Source organism: Sus scrofa, chromosome 3 (genome assembly GCF_000003025.6).
Source record: "Sus scrofa isolate TJ Tabasco breed Duroc chromosome 3, Sscrofa11.1, whole genome shotgun sequence".
Classification (NCBI taxonomy): domain Eukaryota; kingdom Metazoa; phylum Chordata; class Mammalia; order Artiodactyla; family Suidae; genus Sus; species Sus scrofa.
The window spans coordinates 44,398,568-44,418,066 of record NC_010445.4 but is presented as its reverse complement, the minus strand read 5'-3'; the positions used below and the strand labels follow the sequence as shown (position 1 = coordinate 44,418,066).

Genomic DNA, 19,499 nt, shown 5'->3' with positions numbered 1-19,499 from the left:
GAGCCGCATCTTTGACCTACACCACAGCTCATGGCAATGCCGGATCCCTGACCCACTGAGCAAGGCCAGGGATCGAACCCATGTCCTCATGGATACTAGTCGGGTTTGTTAACCACTGAGCCACAATGGGAACTCCTACTTTTAGGTTTTTTTTTTTTTTTAAGGAACCTCCATAGTTGTAGATTAACAGAAAAACTGTGAGTCTTGCACAGAGTGTTTCCATAACCCCCACCCCCATTTTCCCCTGTTACTAACATCTTACATTAATTATGATTATTGTGACACCGTATAGTGTATCATAATTCATGTTTCTACTTCTTTTACCTGTTGCTTTATTTTTTGAACTTAGCAGAATGAATCAGGAAAGAAAGATAACCCAGCAGGTGTGTAGATTCAGCATCTTCAGAGAGATTTTTCACAGGCTCTTTGAGACTTTGGGAGGCAGTGGAACTTAGAATTACTGGATGTCCTTTTTTTTTTTTTTTTTTGTTCTTTTCAGGGCTGCACTCGCGGCATACAGAGGTTCCCAGGCTAGGCGTCTAATCGGAGCTACAGCTGCCAGCCTACGCCAGAGCCACAGCAACGCCAGATCCAAGCCACATCTGCAACCTACACCACAGCTCAAGGCAACACTGGATCCTGAACCCATTAAGCGAGGCCAGGGATCGAACCCCCAACCTCGTGGTTCCTAGTCGGATTCATTTCCACTGCGCCACAACAGGAACTCCTGGATGTCCTTTTGAGTTGGCATTCCAAGCAATGCCTCTTTATCTCACTGAAATGTCCTTTCGGTAAATGTAAGCCTTAAACTAGGACATAGCTGATTATTCTCTTTTCTCTGAGAGTTCCTGATCCATCATTACTAACTCAAGTCCATAGTTTATTCAGATTTCCTTAGTTCTTATCTAATCTTCTTTTACTGTTCCAGGATTTAGTTGTTAGGTCTCTTTATGCTCTTCTTGGCTGTGACAATTTCTCAGACTTTCCTTGTTTTCAATGACCTTGATGATTTTGAGGAGTCCTGGTCAGGTTTTTTGCAGAGCATCCCCCTGTTGGGCCCTGTCTAATGGTTTTTTCATTTTTCTCATGAGTAGATTCCAGTTATATGTTTTGGGGAGGAGGCCCACAGAGGGGAAGTGCCATTGTCATCACATCATATCAAGGGTACATTCTGTCATCATGACTTACCATTGTTGGTCTTGACCTTGACCATCTGGCTGAGCTAGTGTTTGTCACTTTCTCCACTTGAAAGTTTTTCTTTGATTCGCCTTTCCACACTGGCCTCTCTGGAGGGAAGTCAGTCTGTCCAGCCCACGCTTAAGGAGGCAGGGGTTATGCTCCTCTTTGGGGACAGAGCTTCTACACAAATCATTTGGAATTCTTCTGCATATGGGATTTGTCTCTTCTCTCCCATTTATTTAATCATTTATTTACATCAGTATGGACTCAGGGGTATTTATTTATTTTTTGTATTTTTAGGGCTACACCCATGGCATATGGAGGTTCCCAGGCTAGGGGTCAAATCAGAGCTATAGCTGCCGGCCTACACCACAGCCACAGCAATGTGGGATCAGAGCCGCATCTGCAGCCTACACCATAGCTCACAGCAATGCCGGATCCTTAACCCACTGAGCGAGGCCAGGGATCGAACCTGCATCCTCATGGATGCTTGTCAGATTCGTTTCTGTTGAGCCACAACCAGAACTCATGGGTGTTTATTTTACACTTTGTGTTACAATTGAATGCTATGTGATTTATTTTCTTGTGCGGATTGTTCCAGCTTTGGCTGTTTGGAGTTCTTTCAGTTGGTTCCTGTGTCTCTGCCATATCCCATCACACTGTGTGTATGTGTGTGTGTGTGTGTGTGTGTGTGTGTGTGTGTGTGTGTGTGTGTGTGTGTGTGTGTGTGTGTGTGTGAGTGTATGCTGTTTGTATTATATTTTGCTCCAGGCTCATCTTATGTGTTCTCTGCTCCAACCTGAGGATCAGCCATTTCGCCAAAGACCTCTGGTTCTTTTTACTGAAGGATAGTATTAGAAACCAAGATCTGGAGTTCCCATCATGGCTCAGTGGTTAACGAATCTGACTAGGAACTGTGAGGTTGCGGGTTTGATCCCTGGCCTTGCTGAGTGGGTTAAGGATCTGGCGTTGCCATGAGCTGTGGTGGTAAGTGGCAGTTGTGGCTCGGATCTGGCATTGCTGTGGCTGTGGTGTAGGTCGGGAGCTACAGCTCTGATTGGACCCCTAGCCTGGGAACTCCCATGTGCTGCGGGTATGGCCCCAGAAAAGGCAAAAGACCAAAAAAAAAAAAAAAAAGACCAAAAAAAAAAAAAAGAAAGAAAAGAAACCAAGATCTGATCGCTTCTTTTGGTTAAGATCAAATGTAGAAACCAAGATCTGGATTATCTCTCTTCTTTTCTCCTTAAAATCGATGAATCAACTTTTTTTTTTTTCATTTCTCAGACGTCTTCAAACTTCTGCAATGATAGAATTTTTCTTCATTCAGCACCACTGTCTTTTCTTCAGACAATAATGATGCCTTGTGTTTATATAATTCCTTCTGAATACACTGATTTTTTTACTATTAATAAAGGATTTATTACAACAGATCATCTGAAATTTAAAACTGTGACTTTGACTCTGCTGTTTCTGGTACCCTGACATGTCCATCGTGTGTGATGTAGGATGTACCGGGGACTGAGGAGTTAGGGATTGTGTGGGTGAGCCTCAGAAACCACTTTTCTTGATTTGGGGGCCACTAATTCCCATACCTCCTTGCAGAAATTGAAAAACTAAATGATCCTGCTTTGTTATGTAACATCTCACCATCGGGAAAAAATAAAGGATTTTAATGAATTACAGCTGCCTTTTAAGCCCATAGTTGCCTTGCTCCTGGTACCTAGGGTTTAATTCTAGGTTAGTTTTCAAACACCAACACATGTGTTTAATGAACTTTGTATTTATGGCTTGGAGCAATGAATCAAGAAGTAAGGGAATGCTGAGTTCCTGCTGTGGCTCAATAGAATTGGCAGCATCTTGGGAGCCAGACTCGGGTTCCATCCTCAGCCTGAGACAGTGGGTTAAGGATCCTGCGTTGTTGCAGTTTCGGCTTGGGTGGCAATTGTGGCTTGGATCTGATCCCTGCCCCAGAAACTCCACAGGGTGGCCAAAAAAAAAAAAAAAAAAAAAGTAAGGGGATGCTGAGACCCCTGTAGGACTCTGATAAACAGTAGCCTGTCTCTCCGAAGCCAGTCATATGGTCTCCTTCCTCTCCAGGTCTGACCGAGACCGCCATCTTCAGCTGTGAAGCCCATAATGACAAAGGGCTGACCGTGTCCAAGGGCATCCAGATCAACATCAAAGGTAAGCAGGGGGGCTCGGCCCCTCCTGCATGTGGGGGTTCAGGGGCTGGCAAGGCCGTGTGAGCTCTGCAGCCAGCTGCCTGGGTCTGAGCTCTGGCTTCCCTCTGTGACCTTGGATACATCACTTCGCCTCTCTGGCTTCAGTGTTCCCCTCTGTAAAATGGGAATCATTACAGGACCTATCTCTTTTTGAGGCTTCAGTGAGGTAATGCAAGTAAAGGTAGTCCCAGAGGGGCCTGGCACACATCTTTGATCAACAGCAGCTAGTTTAGTTCTGCTCAGTTGGAGAAGAAAATAGGCCGAGGAGTTCCTGCTTGTGGTGCAATGGGATCAGCAGAGTCTCGGGAGCAGAGTCTTAGGTGCAGGTTCGATCCTTGGTCCCACACAGTGGATTAAGGATCCAGCATTGCTGCAGCCTAGGACGCAAATACTGCTAGACCTAAGCTGGCCGGGGAACTCCAAATGCCACAGGGCGGCCAAAAAAGAAAGAAAGAAGATAGGCTGAAATGTTGACCCTTAATCATCTTAACTCCTATTATTCACTTTTCCCTCTCCCACCTGGAATTAGTCCCCATTACCCCTTGAAGAGTCCCCAGGGTAGGGGGGCTTGGGGTACTGATCTTGGGGTAGGGGGATTGGGGTACTGGTGGGATCTGTCCTTAACTGGGCAGCTGGGGCTGAAGCAAGTCTCCACAGAAGCCCTTCTGAGTCAGGGAGAAGGTCAGAGTCACTCTTCTGGGGGCTCAAGGCTCCTGTTCTTTCTCCTAATCTCCTCCCACTTTGCTTCCTCTGAGCTGCATGGGTCTGAAGGGTACCCCAGCCTAGTGGAGACATTCCCCTCCAGTCATCTGCCTCTTCCTCCTCCTCCTGTGGGATCCAAGGTATTCGAACCTGCAACTTGAACAGAAAGGAAAACCTCAATACTGTCTTTTTATTTCTTCTCACATCATCTTCCTTAACCTTTCTCCTAGAAAAGCAAGCAAACATTATGCTCTAGTATTTGCTTTTCATCTAAATATTAAGAAGGAAATATTGAGCACATATTCACAAGGGTCTTAATCCTTGGGGAAATAATAGAGGGAAAAAACAGACTGTTTAAGGGGGGGGGGAAGACACAGCACAAGACTCAACATTACACAAGAAGTTATACTTGAAAAAGGTGCCAATACTCAGTTTCATCAAATCAAGTAGAAAAGGCTAGGAGAGGGCATGTTCCGCAAGTTCCCTGGAAGAGGAAAAAAAATGAGCAAACTAAAAGCTACTACGAGAGGAACTATATAACTTCCTTCCTTCATTACGCATCCCGTTATTACAATTTTTGAAAGAAATGTTGGGAATTTCAGGAATGTGTGAGTGGGTGTAAATTTATAAGGACATTTTCATAAAGCATAAACATCTTGATGTTTAAAAATCCACAAGATGAGAAACACTTCTTTAATGTTATGCCTCAAACAGAATCTCAACTAGGACTTTATTTGAATAAATCCCATTTCCAAAACTTACATTTGGGCTTTCATTTATTTAATAATATATATCGATAAAAATCAAAATGTATGTCAAATCAGTGAAGACACCCTGCTCATCTGTTAATAGCTGAAGTATACATGGGGCCAGATTTCATGGTGAAGCAGATAAGCTATTTAGGGAAGTGAGTCAAACATAATGCTGACTTTTTCTCTTCATCAAGCTGCGCATCTGCTGGTAAAACCGAAACTCAGTGTGGTACCCAGTGAACGCTTTCACATGGTCCCAGCCTTCCTTCCCCCTCATCTCCTGCCTGTCCTGTCCTCGCCTTCACCACTACTGCCCCTGTCCCAGACCTCGTGCATGTGCCACCTCATGTAATAGAGCAGTGCTGTCACTACCCCGCCTAAGAGAAGAGGGAACTGAGTTTAGAGAGCGTGTGTAACTGTGCCGTGGGCCATATGGCTGGCTAGGCAGTGACCACACTCCCCAGCCCCTAATGGTCCTTGCACTGGTCTGCTTGCTGCCCTTGCTACCAGCCTCTGTTGAGGGACATGAGCCCTGGGGAAGGGCAGACCTGAGTTCAAGTCCCTGTTCTACTGCTCACAAGCTCTGTGACCTTTATGCGTGTCAACTTCTCTGGTCCTCAGTTTCCTTTTTTTTTTTTTGGCTTTTTAAGAACAAACTTGTGGCATATGAAAGTTCCCAGGCTTGGGGTTGAATCATAGCTACAGCTGCCAGCCACAGCCTCAGCCACAGCAACACAGGGATCTGAGCCACGTCTGCAACCTACACCACAGCTCATGGCAACGCCAAATCCCTGACCCACTGAGTGAGGCCAGGGATCAAACCTTCATCCTCATGGATACTAGTCGGATTTGTTTCTGCTGCACCACAACAGGAGCTACCCCGCCCCTTTTTTTTTAGTTGAAAATAAAAATTTCTGCTTACTTAGACAAGTAGTTTCCAGAGTGGATCCAAATTTTAGATGCAAATACATCACCCTTCAACACACATACAATAGTTACCATTTTTAAAAATTAAGTCTTCCAGAGAGAATTGCAATCTCCTTAATTCATATGCCTTAACCCTTCAGTGCAGAACCTCAGCATTTAACACTTGAAACAGAGAAGGGCTTTGGAAGGAGGAACCTGTATCAGCTCAGAAAAGGGCTCAGTTTCTTCTTAAATGGGGATCGTAAGACTGTGTTTCTGATGAGGATCTAGTAATGATTAGATGACGTCTGTAAGGTTCCTGACACAGAATAAGCACTCAGAGACATGAGTCATCATTGCGAATGATCAGTGTGGTTATTAATTGAGTTAAATTTAGCCCAAGAAAATAAGGCCCTCAAACTGCAGATCTATTGGATTCTAATTTACATACCTGTCCATGTCCCACCTGCGGCTGAGGCCAGCGCACCTTCAGGAGGAGGATGCCCTCTGCTCTCTGTAGGCAGATGCACTTGGCTCTTTTGCTTGGACTTGACCCTTTTCCTCAGCCTGGAAAGCTTCCTTCCTCCAGCTCACGTATGCACTTTTCTCGACACAAGACACTCCTATCCTCAGTTAATGTGGGTCTCCCCAACTCCACCTTTAGCTCCAGAAGGGTAGGGCCACGGCTCTTCCCCCGCATTTAGAGCACCAGTGCCTGGGAGTTTCCTGGTGGGCTAGTGGTTAGGACTTGATGCTGTCACTGCTGTCGCCAGGGTTCCATCCCTGGTCTGGGAACTGAGATCCCACAACAAACCACTGCTCCTGCTACCAAAAAGGAAGGAAGGGAGGAACAAAAGAACGAATGAACGAACAAACTAAGTTGTTTTGTAGTTCTCTGGTGGCTTAGTAGGTTAAGGATCATCATTGTCACTGCTGTGGCCCAAGTTGCTGCTATGGAGAAGGTTTGATCCCTGGCCTGGGAACTTCCACGTGCTGCAGCACCCCCTGCCCCCACACACAAATAGACCACCACTGCCCAGCAATGCCCCTGCACACAGTAGGGTCATGAGCACAAGCTCAGTGAGGGAAATCCACGTCTCCCCATCTTTGTTGAGCTAAAAGTTCTCACCTCTTCAGTGGGCAGGAAAGCAGGTCTGTGGTACACTTCTCTGGCCGAGGCAGAGCCATCCTATCTGTAGGCTAATACAATTACCCTCCAGCCCAGGGTGGCTCCTTTTTAAAACTTGTGTTGAATTTTCCCAAATGAAAGAAACAAAAATAGAATTAGTATGAATGCATTTGTTTGGGAGCTGTGGTCTCCTATTGGTTCTAATTGTATTTGTGTGTATCTCTGTTTTTTTTCTTAGCAATTCCTTCCCCACCATCTGAAGTCAGGGTCCACAACAGTACTGCACACAGCATCCTGATCTCCTGGCTCCCTGGTTTCGATGGATACTCCCCACTCAGCGATTGCAACATTCAGGTAAACTTCTATAATGAAGGGAGGTAGCTGTTTGGTGCTTGGTGGATCTGCCTGATTTTCCTTCCCCCTGAGGATGGGCTCTGAGATCAACACCTCCGTTCAGAATCCCTTGACCCCAGCCCCCACCCCAGGTCTAGTGTCCACTAGGCACGTGCCAGTTTATGATGTTCCATCTCCAGGATGCTGCCTCCTTCCTGTGTGTGGTCCAGGACCCAAAGGGAAGAGAAACATGTTTCCAAGATAGAAAGTCTTAAGTATAGGAAGAATTTTTTGTTGTTGTTGCTTTTTAGGGCTGCACACGTGGCATATGGAAGTGCCCAGGCCACAGCCACAGCAATGCAGAATCTGAGCCATGTCTGTAGTCTACACCACGGCTCATGGCAACACTGGATTCTTAACCCACTGAGTGCGGCCAGGGATCGAACCCGCATCCTCGTGGATATTAGTTGGGTTTGTTTCTGCTGAACCACGATGGGAACTCCCTAGAGAGAATTAATTTTTAAGGTGCAAAAACACAAATGGCTTGTCACTAGGAATTTAGCAGGCTGGGTACTGTTCAGCCTGGCTCCTCCTGGGGTGGTGGCCATGAAGGACAGAGGAGTAAGTATGGGATGGATCATCTCCACTGCTGACCATGGCACCTTCACCTGAGGCCACCAGAGAAACCTGGGGATTACAGGACTGGCAGGGTCATCCCCCATTTTTAACTACACCTAAAATTAGTATCAAAGAGAGCTTGTGATGGAACATGATGGAGAATAATGTGAGACAAAGAATGTATATGTGTATGTGGGACTGGGTCACTTTGCTATACAGTAGCAAATTGACAGAACACTGTAAACTAACTACAGTGGAAAAAATAAAAATCATTAAAAAAAAAAAGTAAACACACCTTTTTAGAAAAAACAAACAACAAAGGAAATAGAGCTGTAAGGAGAGTAGTTTAGCCATCGTAAAATGATGCCTTGCCATGATGTAGGCCCTGCTCTGAGTGTTCATTTCATTAAAAAAAATGGAAGGGAAACCATAACACTACCTTTTACTGAGTGTCCAGTGGGCCAGGAACTTTGCAGACTTTGTCTTACTTAAAACCCACACCAGAACTGGCAGGCCTGGAGTGCACACACAGCCCGTGAGCAGCAGAACCAGAATTCAAGCCTAGGAAGCTTTGATGCCCAAAGCTGTACTCAGGATCCTCTGCTCCTCCGGGTCTTGGGAGAGACATGGCCTGTGGGACCAGGTAGTTGAACACTTGCAAATTATCCACTGAAAACATGAATGCATTCTCCCTTGTACTTAATCATACATTAGGGTCAGGGATTGTTCTTAGTTTTATAAATGCCTGATCTTATTAAGCAAAAACATAATAGCCCGACACAGGCCAGTCATGCCAACTCAGCTGAAGAAGTGACTTTTCAATGAATTTTATAGGAGTTCCCATTGTGGCTTAGTGGGTTATGAACCCGACTAGTATCCATAAAGACTCCAGTTTGCTCCCTGGCCTCACTCAGTGGGTTAAGGATCTGGTGTTGCCATGAGCTGCAGCGTAGGCCGGCCGCTGCAGCTCTGATTCCACCCCAAGCTTAGGAACTTCCATACACTGCAGATGTGGCCTGAAAAAAGAAAAAAGAAAAAAACAAACAAACAAAAACAAAGAATTTTATGTGTTGACAACTAGATGTTTTTAATACCAAAAGGAATTTGTTTCTCTGCTCTTACTGCCTCCCACTCTTGTCTAACAGCTGTTCCTTCTCTGAAGAGTAAAAACATGGATTCTTCCTCAAATAGCCTCCACCCTCACCCTGCTGCCACAGTCTTGCTTAATTCTTGCCCAACTTTATTTTTAAACCTCCCAAGTACTGGTGAATATTTGGAATTCTCCTATGTCTACAGAGGCTCTTCAGGGATAAACTTTTTTGAAGACCTTTTTGTTTATTATTATTATTTTTATTTTTAGGGCTATGCCCTCGGCATATGGAGATTCCTAGGCTAAGGGTCAAATCAGAGCTGTAGCTACCAGCCAAAGCCACAGCCACAGCAGCTTGGGATCCGAGCCATGTCTGCAACCTATACCACAGCTCACAGCAGTGCCAGATCCTTAACCCATTGGGTGAGGCCAGGAATCAAACCGGCATCCTCATGGATACTCATTGGGTTTGTGACCTGCTGAGCCACAATGGGAACTCCCTGAACAGCTTTTTTGAAATGTATTATACATATCATTAATATTCACCCATGTATACAATTCAATAGTTTTTCATATATTTAGGGTTCTGCAATCACCACTACTGTCTAATTGGGTCTATAGTCATAAGAGAAATCAGTGTGTAATTTTCTTGTGTTAGCTTTTTCTGGTTTTGGTTTCAGTGTGAGGTTGGCCTTATAGAGAGATTTGGGAAATGTTCCCTCTTCTTCAGTTTCTTGGAAAAATTTGTAAAAGCTTGATGTTAATTCTTCAAATATTTAGTAGAAATCACTAGCAAAGCCATCTGGTCCTAAGCTTTTCTTTGTGGAAAGTTTTTTGAACAATAGTAGCTCAGTCTTTTTACTTGTTATATATATATTCAGATTTTCTATTTCTTTGTGAGTCAGTTTTGGTAATTTGTGTGTTTCTAGGAATTTGTCCATTTCTTTTAGGTTAGCTAGTTTGTGGTATACAGTTGTTCATAATACTCCATTAGAAGTTGTTTTTTTCCCCCCTTTGAGGTTAGTGTTTATGTCCCCTCTTTCATTCCTGATTTTAATAATTTGAGTTGTCGGTCTTATTTTTCTTGCTCGGTCTAACAAAAGGTTTGTCAATTTTATTGATTTCTTTTAAGAACCAACTTTTGGCATTATGAGTTTTTTCAATTGTTTTTCTCATCTCTATTTCATTCATTTCTGCTCTAATCTTTATTTCCTTTCTTCTGTTTACTTTGGCTAAATTTGCTCTTTTCCCCATTTTGTTTCTTAAGGTAGAAGGTTAGGTAATTGATTTGAAATTTCTTCTTTTTTAATACAGGCATCTATACTATACATTTCCCCCTAAGCATTGCATTAGCTACATACATAAGTTTTGGTATTTGGGGGTTTTCTTCTTCCATTCATATCAAGGTTTTTTTTTTTAATTCATTTTTCTTATGATTTCTTCTTTGTTCTCTTGGTTATTGCGTGTGTTGTTTAATTTTCACTTAGGTGTGAATTTCTCAAATTTTCTTCCTTTGATGATTGTGTTTAGAGGATATACTTAGTATGATATCCATCTTTTAAATCAATTAAGGCTTGTTGTATGGCCTAGAATATGTTCTCTCTTGGAGAGCAGTCCATGTGCACTTGGGGAGAAGGTATGTTCAGCTGTGATTATACATCTATTAGGTTTAGGTGGTTTATAGTCTTGTTTGCTTACTCTGTTTCCTTGCTACACTTCTGCCTTGTGGTTTTATTTGTTACTGGAAGTGGAGAATTGAGGTCTCAACTATTTTTTTAACAATTATTTTTGAATTGTCTATTTCTTCGTTCAATTCCATCAAGTTTTGCTTCATGTATTTCAAGATTCTGTTGTTTCTGGAACAACTAGGACCTATTTCCCTGTATATGGGCATAACTGTCCCTACATATGGACATAAATGAAGTGTGGACTACCCCCCGCCCCTTTTTGGAGGTGTAGTTTCAGGTGTACAACATAGTGATTCAAAATTTTTGTAGATTATACTCCATTTATAGTTATCACCCAGTATTGGCTGCATTCCCTGTGTAGACAAGCCTTTTTAAAAAGTTGTTTCAAAAGTTCCCATTGTGGCTCAGCAGGCTAAGAAATTGACGTAGTCTTCATGAGGATGTGGGTTTGATCCCTGGCCTTGTTTAGTGGGTTAAGGATCCAGCATTGCTGCAAGCTGCAGTATAAGTCACAGATGCAGCTGAGATCTAGTAGTGCTGTGGCCGTGGTATAGGCCTGTAGCTGCAGCTCCAATTTGACCCCTTGCCCAGGAACTTCCATATGCTGCAGGTGCAGCCATAAACAAACAAACAAAAAAACTTGTTTCAAGTTGCTGAACTGTTTGGAGGGTCCAAGAGGACATGAGAGTCCTTCCCATAGGAGGATGTTACCTTCTGGGAGACTGAGAAAAAGTACCACTGCCACCTTGAGTGGACATGAGGTAGAGTAGGATGGTTGGGTTGTATGAAAACATGAGGTCACCCCTCCAGGCGGAAGATGATTGCTCACAAGCTTCCATTGGTCTCTTGCTTTGTCTTGGCTTTGGGTGGCAATGGCATGAAAAATCATCCTGCCATGGCCAATTGCAGCCCCTCTTGCCCACTTCAGATCCTATGGTATCTATGGTTATCCTGTCTCTGCCCCATTAACTAGCTCAGCCTCTCCCCACCCATTTTCCTTTCTATCCCTGACAGGGCTACCAGATTTAGCATATAGGAATGCAGTTACTTTATGAGTTAAGTTATACTATTGATTTTGTGACATACCTACATCTGTAATTATTTTCATTTAGTCTATCTGAACTTGACATCTAACTGGGTGTCCTTTATTTTCTCTGGTAGTCCTGGTGAGGTCAGTCAGAACTGGCCGTACAAGTTATACTGTCATATTCTGTTGATTGGCAGTGTGTTCCCCTTTCTGAAGGGACAAGTATTGTTTTGTAGCAGGTTCCCAGGTCATTACAATTTTAAACTCTGACTTGGTAACAAATGAATGTTTTGAACAAGATTCAGATCCACGCGCTAGCAGGACACACCCTCTCACTTCCTTTGGGCCTGACATTAGTTCCTTGCTTCACCCATTTTTGGGCTACAGACTCCATCTCTATTTTTAACTCTCCCACGTCAGTCTTGCCGATTCGTGCCCTCTTTTCCCCCAGAACCCACTGAGGATGGCTGTAGAAGCCCCGTGTTCTTCTAGGATTGCACTCTCTGAGCAGGTCTCCGTCCCTGGACATGGTCCAGCATGTTGCCCTGGAAACGGGGTGGGGGTTGAGAACCAAGATTTCCTCCCCCTTAGTCTCCATGCTCGGTCACCAGGAAGTAGGTGCAGACTCTACGGTGAAGAAACAAAAAGTAATTTCTGCCAACAGCCACCCCCGAGATAAGCACACAGCTCCTTGTTTCTCCTCTGGGGGCTCCTCAGGCCAACAGGGACCCTCTTGTCACCCAGTGGAGCCCGTGGGTCTGAGTCAGAGGTCAGACTCGGCTCTGACACCACCCTCGTGGTATCCACCAGGGGACTTGCAATTCCAGAATGTCAATTTGTGGCCCCTTGACCTCCATTTCTAACACATATATCCTGAAATGACAGCGTTATGTATCCACACCCCATCATTGCAAGCCCATTATTATCAGGAATACGTTTTGTGGATTTAAGATTTTTTTTTTTTTGCCCAAATTGTTTTTGGTGGCTTCTGTTTTACGTGATACTGTTTTGTCTTTTCTGATTGTATCTCTTTGACATATTTAAGAAATTGTGAAAAAACACCCTCCGTGATCTCCATTCCCAGATAAGAGGTATCCTTAAAGGAAAAGCTGAAAGTTTCGCCTAGGACTAGATTTTTGCTGGGAATTCACCTCTCTTGCCTGGGCATGAGGGGACATCTGGGGAGGGGTGTGGAGAGCCTGATGGAGTTAATGGAGGGGGAAGGACTCAGGGGAAAAAGCTGATAGGTTTTAAAGAGACTTGAAGAAAAGTTTGCTGGGTGAGGTGCAAATGACCTTTTCTTCTATCTCCCTACCAAAAAATTCCATAAAAGCAACATTGTCTGGGTATGCGTTTGGAGGGGTGGGAATGAGGGGTGAAAATAAAGGACACACAAATTAGCCTCAAGGCAAGAGCAGGATTCCTCAGGTTACATCATGAAATACCATTTTTTTAAAAAAACAAATTAAGTATCCCAACTTCTTCTTCTTTTTTTTTTTTTTTTTTTTGTCTTTTTATGGCCACTTCCACAGCATATGGAGGTTCCCCAGGCTAGGTGTCAAATCAGAGCTACACCAGAGCCACAGCAATGTGGGATCCGAGCCACATCTGTGACCTACACCACAGCTCACGGCAACGCCGAATCCCCAACCCACTGAGCAAGGCCAGGGATCGAACCTGCGTCCTCGTGGATGCTAGTCTGATTCGTTTCTGCTGAGCCACGACGGGAACTCCCCAACTTCTAAAGTAGGATTTGGGAAATGCTTTCTTTAAAGGGCCAAATAGTAAATATGTTAGGTTTGCCCCCACATACAGTATCTGTTGTCTTTCTGGCATATTCTGTGAAATAGCTGAAAGAAAAGATCCAGATTTGAGGTGATTCTGAGAGAGGAAGGGCTACATTATTTTACTTTACATTGTAATGTAAAGTATAATAATTATAATATTATGACGATAGATCTTTGCTTCTGCCACAGTGAGAACACTTATATTAGGTATTTTTCATCAGGTCTTCGATTGTTGCTCAAGTTAAGTGGCATGAGTAACACACAGTAATGCTGGTGGGAAATTCAGGGTGTGGCCAGAAAGGAAGCAGGTACTTCCCCTCAGTGGGGAGGAAGGGCCAGGCTCCCCAAATGCACGAATGCCCCACGTCTAACATTCCGACCCCCTTACTAATGCCAGGTCCACATTTTTACCCTTCGTTTAGGTCAAGGAAGTTGATCCGCTGAGCAATGGCTCAGTCATGACTTTTAACACCTCTGCTTCGCCACATTTGTATCGCGTCGAGCAGCTGCAGGCTCTGGCTAATTACAGCATTGCTATGTCCTGCATGAATGAAGTTGGCTGGTCTGCTTTGAGCCGTTGGATTCTGGCCAGCACCACCGAAGGAGGTAATTCCTGGTGTTCAGAATCAATATTGTGTCTGATGGCTTGTGGTTAAACAAATCCTTCCCAGTGGCCTGAATTAGAGTTTAACTTTTGCTTTCTGTGGCCTTTGTCCCTGGAGGAGAATTGGATGAAAGTGGCCAATGAATATGGGAAAGAAGATACTTCCTTCTATACTTGAAGAGGGTTTGGTGGGATGGACTGGGAGTTTGGGGTTAGTAGATGCTAACTATTACATTTAGAATGGATAAGCAGTGAGGTCCTGCTGTATAGCACAGGGAACTTTATCCAGTCTCTTGGGATAGAACATGATGGAAGATAATATAAGAAAGGGAATGTGTATATATATATGTGTGTGTGTATTTATATAATGTGTATATATATATTATTATATATATATAAAATGACTGGGTCACTTTACTGTACAGCAGAAATTGGTACAACATTGTACATCAACTATACTTTAAAAAAAATTTTTTTTAAAAAGGGCTTGGTGACAAACCTTATACTTACTATGTATGTATAGGTAATATTTTATTTTATGTAAAGAGATATTGATAGTAGCACACTCTTGCTAGCATATGTGGTTTTAATTAAAATATAATATATAAAAGTTATTACTCAGCATCAAACTCACGAAAACTAATAAATATGGAGTTCCCTTGTGGCTTAGCGGGTTAAGGATCCACTGTTGTCACTGTGTTGCTGCTCTGGCGCGGGTTTGATCCCTGGCCTAGGAACTTCCAAATGCTGCACCAAAAAAATAATAAAACTAATAAATGTGAGGTGGCTAATGTTCAACAAGCACCTACTATGTGCCAAGGACTATCTAAGGTACTTTACATGCGTTATTTAATTAGATCCTATAGCAATCATATAAAGTAGGTACCATTATCTCTATATTATTTTTTCTGGCAAATTTTATTTACGTCTGTAAACTTTCTTTTCTGAGTGCTGCTTTTAATTTCTGAGGTTTTGTATTTTTCTGTGGATATTGGAATGAACATTGTAGTCCTATTAAATTTGAATTGCTCAGGAGTTCCCTTGTGGCACACCGGGTTAGGGATCCAGCATTGTCACTGCAGCGGCTTGGGTCACTGCTGCAGTACAGGTTCAGTCCCTGGTCTAGAAACTTCCACATGCTGTGGGCAAGGCCAAAAAATTGTTTCGAATTGTTCAGTTTCTATTATTTCCCAATTTAGAGTTGTGAATTACTTAGAACCTCTGCTGCCTTAACTCCAGCCTTACTTAATCAGGGCTCTCTAATCTTAATACAGACTGAAGGACAGTTCTGGAAAACAAACTGGGCTTAATCCTTGCACAGATGAAAATAGTGCCAAGATTGTACAATATCGTAGATGAGGAAGAAAAACTTTTGTGGAGCTTTTTTATATCCTGTTTCATTTTCATTCAGTTCAAAATATTTTCTGGTTTCTGTTTTGATTTCTTCTTTAATCCATTAGCTATTTAGGTGTCCAACTTAGTTTCTACATGTTTGGGGGTTTTCCAGCCTTGCTGTGTTATTGGTTTCTAATTTCATTCTGTTGGGGCCAAAGACCATAATTTGTATCATTTGAACTTTGAAATATATTGAGATTCATTTGGGCTCAAAACATGCTTAATCTTGATAAATGTTCCATGTGTACTTGAGGAGAATGTGTATTCTGCTCTTATTAGTTTAATTCGTCCCCTTCTTTTTCTTCTTCTTTTGGATAAATTGAATATTTTTTAATTCTGTTGTATCTCCTTTTATGACTTATTAGCCATAACTCTTTTTTTTCTGTTCTGTCAATAGTTGCTCTAGGGTTTATAGTACAGAGGTTCAGCTTATCACCTTATACCTTCAAGGGGTGTTACACCATTTTATGTGTAGTTATAGGCACCTTAAAATTGTTTATTTTCATTTTTCTCCTCCAGATTTTTGTGCTATTGTTGTCATCTATTTTACATTTGCATATGTTAGAAACCCACACTAGATTATTATTTTTGTTCAAATAGTCAATAATCTTTTGTAGTGATTTATATGATTTAAAAAAAAGTGTTTACGCAAGTAGTTACCATTTCTAATGCTATTCATTTTTTGGTATAAATCCATATGTATTTCCATGTGGTACTACTTTCCTTCTTCCTAAAGAACTTGGTTTCCTAGCCTGGGAACTTTCATATGCTATACCTGCAGCCCTAAAAAGCAAAAATTGGGGGGAAAAATGTAGATTCACTGCCTTCTTGCTTGCATTGTTTCTGATAAGAAATCGGTGACTATTCTTAATTTGTTCCTCTGTGTATAATGTATCTTTTGTCTCTGGTTTTTCCTTTATCATTTCTTGTAGTGTGGCTCTTGGTGAGAAATCCAGCTTCTGTATGTCTGGAAAAAATCTTTATTTAACTTTTAGAGGGTTTTTTTTTTTTTTTTTTTTGCCTTCATTTTTGTTAGATATTTTTATTATATATAGAATTCTAAGTTCACAGGGTTTTTTTTTTTCCTTTTAGTACTTTAAAAATGTTGTTCCTTGGGGAGTTTCCGTCATGGCTCAGTGGTTAACGAATCTGACTGGAACCATGAAGTTGTGGGTTCGATCCCTGGCCTCACTCAGTGGGTTAAGGATCTCTGCCATGAGCTGTGGTGTAGGTCACAGACATGGCTCAGATCCCGCATTGCTGTAGCTCTGGCGTAGGCCGGTGGCTACAGCTCTGATTCAACCCCTAGCCTGGGAACTTCCATATGCCACACCTGCGGCCCTAAAAAGCAAAAATCGGGGGAAAAAAATGTAGTTTCACTGTCTTCTTGCTTGCATTCTTTCTGATAAGGAATTGATGATTATTCTTAATTTGTTCCTCTGTGTATAATGTGTCTTTTGTCTCTAGTTTTTCCTTTATCATTGACTTTGAGCAATTTGATTATCCTTATATCCCTTGGGATTAGGACTCATTGAACTTCTTAGATCTGTTATGTCTATAATTTGAATCAAATTTGGAAAATATTGTTCATTGCTTCAAATATTTTTTCTTTTCCCACCTCTCCTCTCCTTTGAGGACTCAAGTTACACATATATTTGATCACTTGAAGTTATCCACAATTCACTGATGCTGTTAATTTTTTTCCTGGCTTTTCTCCCTATATTTTACTTTGGGTGGTTTCTATTACTGTGTCTTCAAATTCATTAATCTCCTCTTGCACATTATCTAATCTGCCATTAGTCCTATCTAGTATATATTTCATCTCTCACATTGTAATTTTGTCACCTTTTTTGTATCTTTCATGTTTCTGCTTAACTTTTGGACCATATGTAGTACAGTTATAGCAACTGTTTCAATGTCCTTATCTGCTAATTCTAATATCAGTGTTATTTCTGGGGTGGTTTTGATTGATTCATTTATATTCCTTATAATATAATATATTACTTATATATAAGTAATATACATAAGTAATTTATATAATATATATTATATTACTTTACAGTGTTTTTTTTGCATGCCTGGTAGCCTGTGGTTGGATTCCTGATGGAGTGAATTTTACTTTGTTGTGCTACATACTTTGTATTCCTATACAGTTATTCAGCTTTTTGGGGAGTCACAGTTAAGCTATTGGAAAAATTTTGAACCTTTTAGATCTTGTTTTTAGTATTTATTAGGCTGGACAAGGGCAGTTCTCAGTCTAGGGTCAGTTATTACCCATTATTTAGACAAAACCATTATGTGTATTCCACCCAGAACTCCTTTAAACATTAGATTTTCCAGTCTGATTGATGGGAACAGGTACCATTCCCAGCCCTGAATGAGGCCCAGCCACTGTTATCTTTAATTTTTTCCTGTGGTTCTTTCCTGTCTTCCTTCAGAGTCATCCTAATGACTACATTGCCTTCTCTTGGGCGTTTGTCTTTCTTGCTTCACTCTCTCATTTTCATGGAGCACATTTCAATTAGCCTTAGAGAATATGTATAAAAATAAAAACTATGGAAACTTACATGTCTATATGTCATACTGGATTGCTGTTTCTTTCTACAATAGAATTTTAAGTTGGAAATGATCGTCCCAACAAATTTTCTTTTTTTTTAGAAACTACTTTTTTTTAGAAGTATTTCTTCTTTTTTTAGCTTCATACATTGTGTAGAGAATTCTGATACTTGAGTTTTCTGAGTGAACTGTTTTTTTGCTTCAATTTTTTAAAATGTCTTTTTAATCATGGTGCTGTAATGGGCTGTTATGTGGGATCTGTTTCATTGATCATCACTGGCTTTCAGTGCCTCTCAATCTAGGAATACTCAATACTTTTGAGACTTTTTCTTGAACATTTTTTTCTTTGAAAATGTCCTTCTAGTTTTCTTTCTAGAAATTGTATTAGGCATTTGTTGAAACTCTTTAATTGCTTCCTCATTTTTTTTCCCTCAAATTGGCATCTTTAATTTTTCTCCTACTTTTCCTTTAGAGATTTTGTTGATTTTCCTTCTCCTTCTTTTCCTCCTCCTCCTCTTCTCCTTCCCCTTCTCCTTCTTCTTCTTCTACTTCTTCTTTTTTAATTTTATGGTCACACCCATGGCATATGGAAGTTCCCGGGCCAGGGAATGAATCTGAGCTTCAGCTGCAACAATGGATCTGAGCCTTTAACCCACTGCACCCAGTCAGGGACCAAAACTGCACCTCCACAGCGAACCAAGGCATTGCAGTTGGATTCTTAACCCACTGTGCCATGGTGGGAACTCCCTGATTTATCTTCTTATTCCTCTATTAAATACTTTATTTATCTTATGTTGCTGATTTCAAAAGTATTTTTTTCGGAGTTCCCATCATGGCACAGTGGTTAACAAATCCGAGTAAGAACCATGAGGTCGTGGGTTCGATCCCTGGCCTTGCTCAGTGGGTTGGGGATCCAGCATTGCCGTGAGCTGTGGTGTAGGTTGCAGACATGACTCTGATTCCGCCTTGCTGTGGCTCTGGCGTAGGCCAGCGGCTACAGCTCTAATTCGACCCCTAGCCTGGGAACCTCCATATGCCGCGGGTACAGCCCTAGAAACGGCAAAAAGACAGAAAAAAAAAAAAAAAAAAGGTATTTTTTTCACCGACAGTTTTTTCCAGTTCTCAATTAAGAGAACATTTTCTTGTCTTTGGACATATCCAAAGACCAATTCATTATTGGTCTTGTTTGTGTTTTCATTGGTTTCATTTGTGTTTTAGTTGTCTCTAGGTTGTGTTTAGTTGTTTCTTATTTTGTGTATTTCATTATTGGCTTTGCCTCTTCTGAGCCCTCTGTCCTATGTGTTGTTTTGGTCCCTGACTTCCTGAAGGAGACCTCCCCAGCCTCTGCTGATCTTCCACTGTCTCTCTTAGTAGAGAGTGAAGGAGCAGTGATTGATAGGATGCTCTGTGAGTGTGGGAGGGGCTTGTAAGTTTCACTGTCAGGTGACTGGGCAGCAACCTAACTGTTTTGGTTTGGATCCCCTTAACACCCTCCCCTCCTGTGTCAGCAC

General features: G+C 41.9%; 1 protein-coding gene across 1 annotated transcript in view; it reads left to right on the top strand.

Moving 5' to 3' along the window:
• MERTK (MER proto-oncogene, tyrosine kinase) overlaps positions 1-19,499 on the top strand; it is a 134,024-nt gene that overhangs the window by 65,334 nt on the left and 49,191 nt on the right. The window contains exons 5-7 of the mRNA XM_021087030.1: positions 3,277-3,363; positions 7,129-7,244; positions 13,856-14,039. Coding sequence (XP_020942689.1) covers positions 3,277-3,363; positions 7,129-7,244; positions 13,856-14,039 — 387 coding nt within the window. The remainder of the gene's footprint in view (positions 1-3,276; positions 3,364-7,128; positions 7,245-13,855; positions 14,040-19,499) is intronic.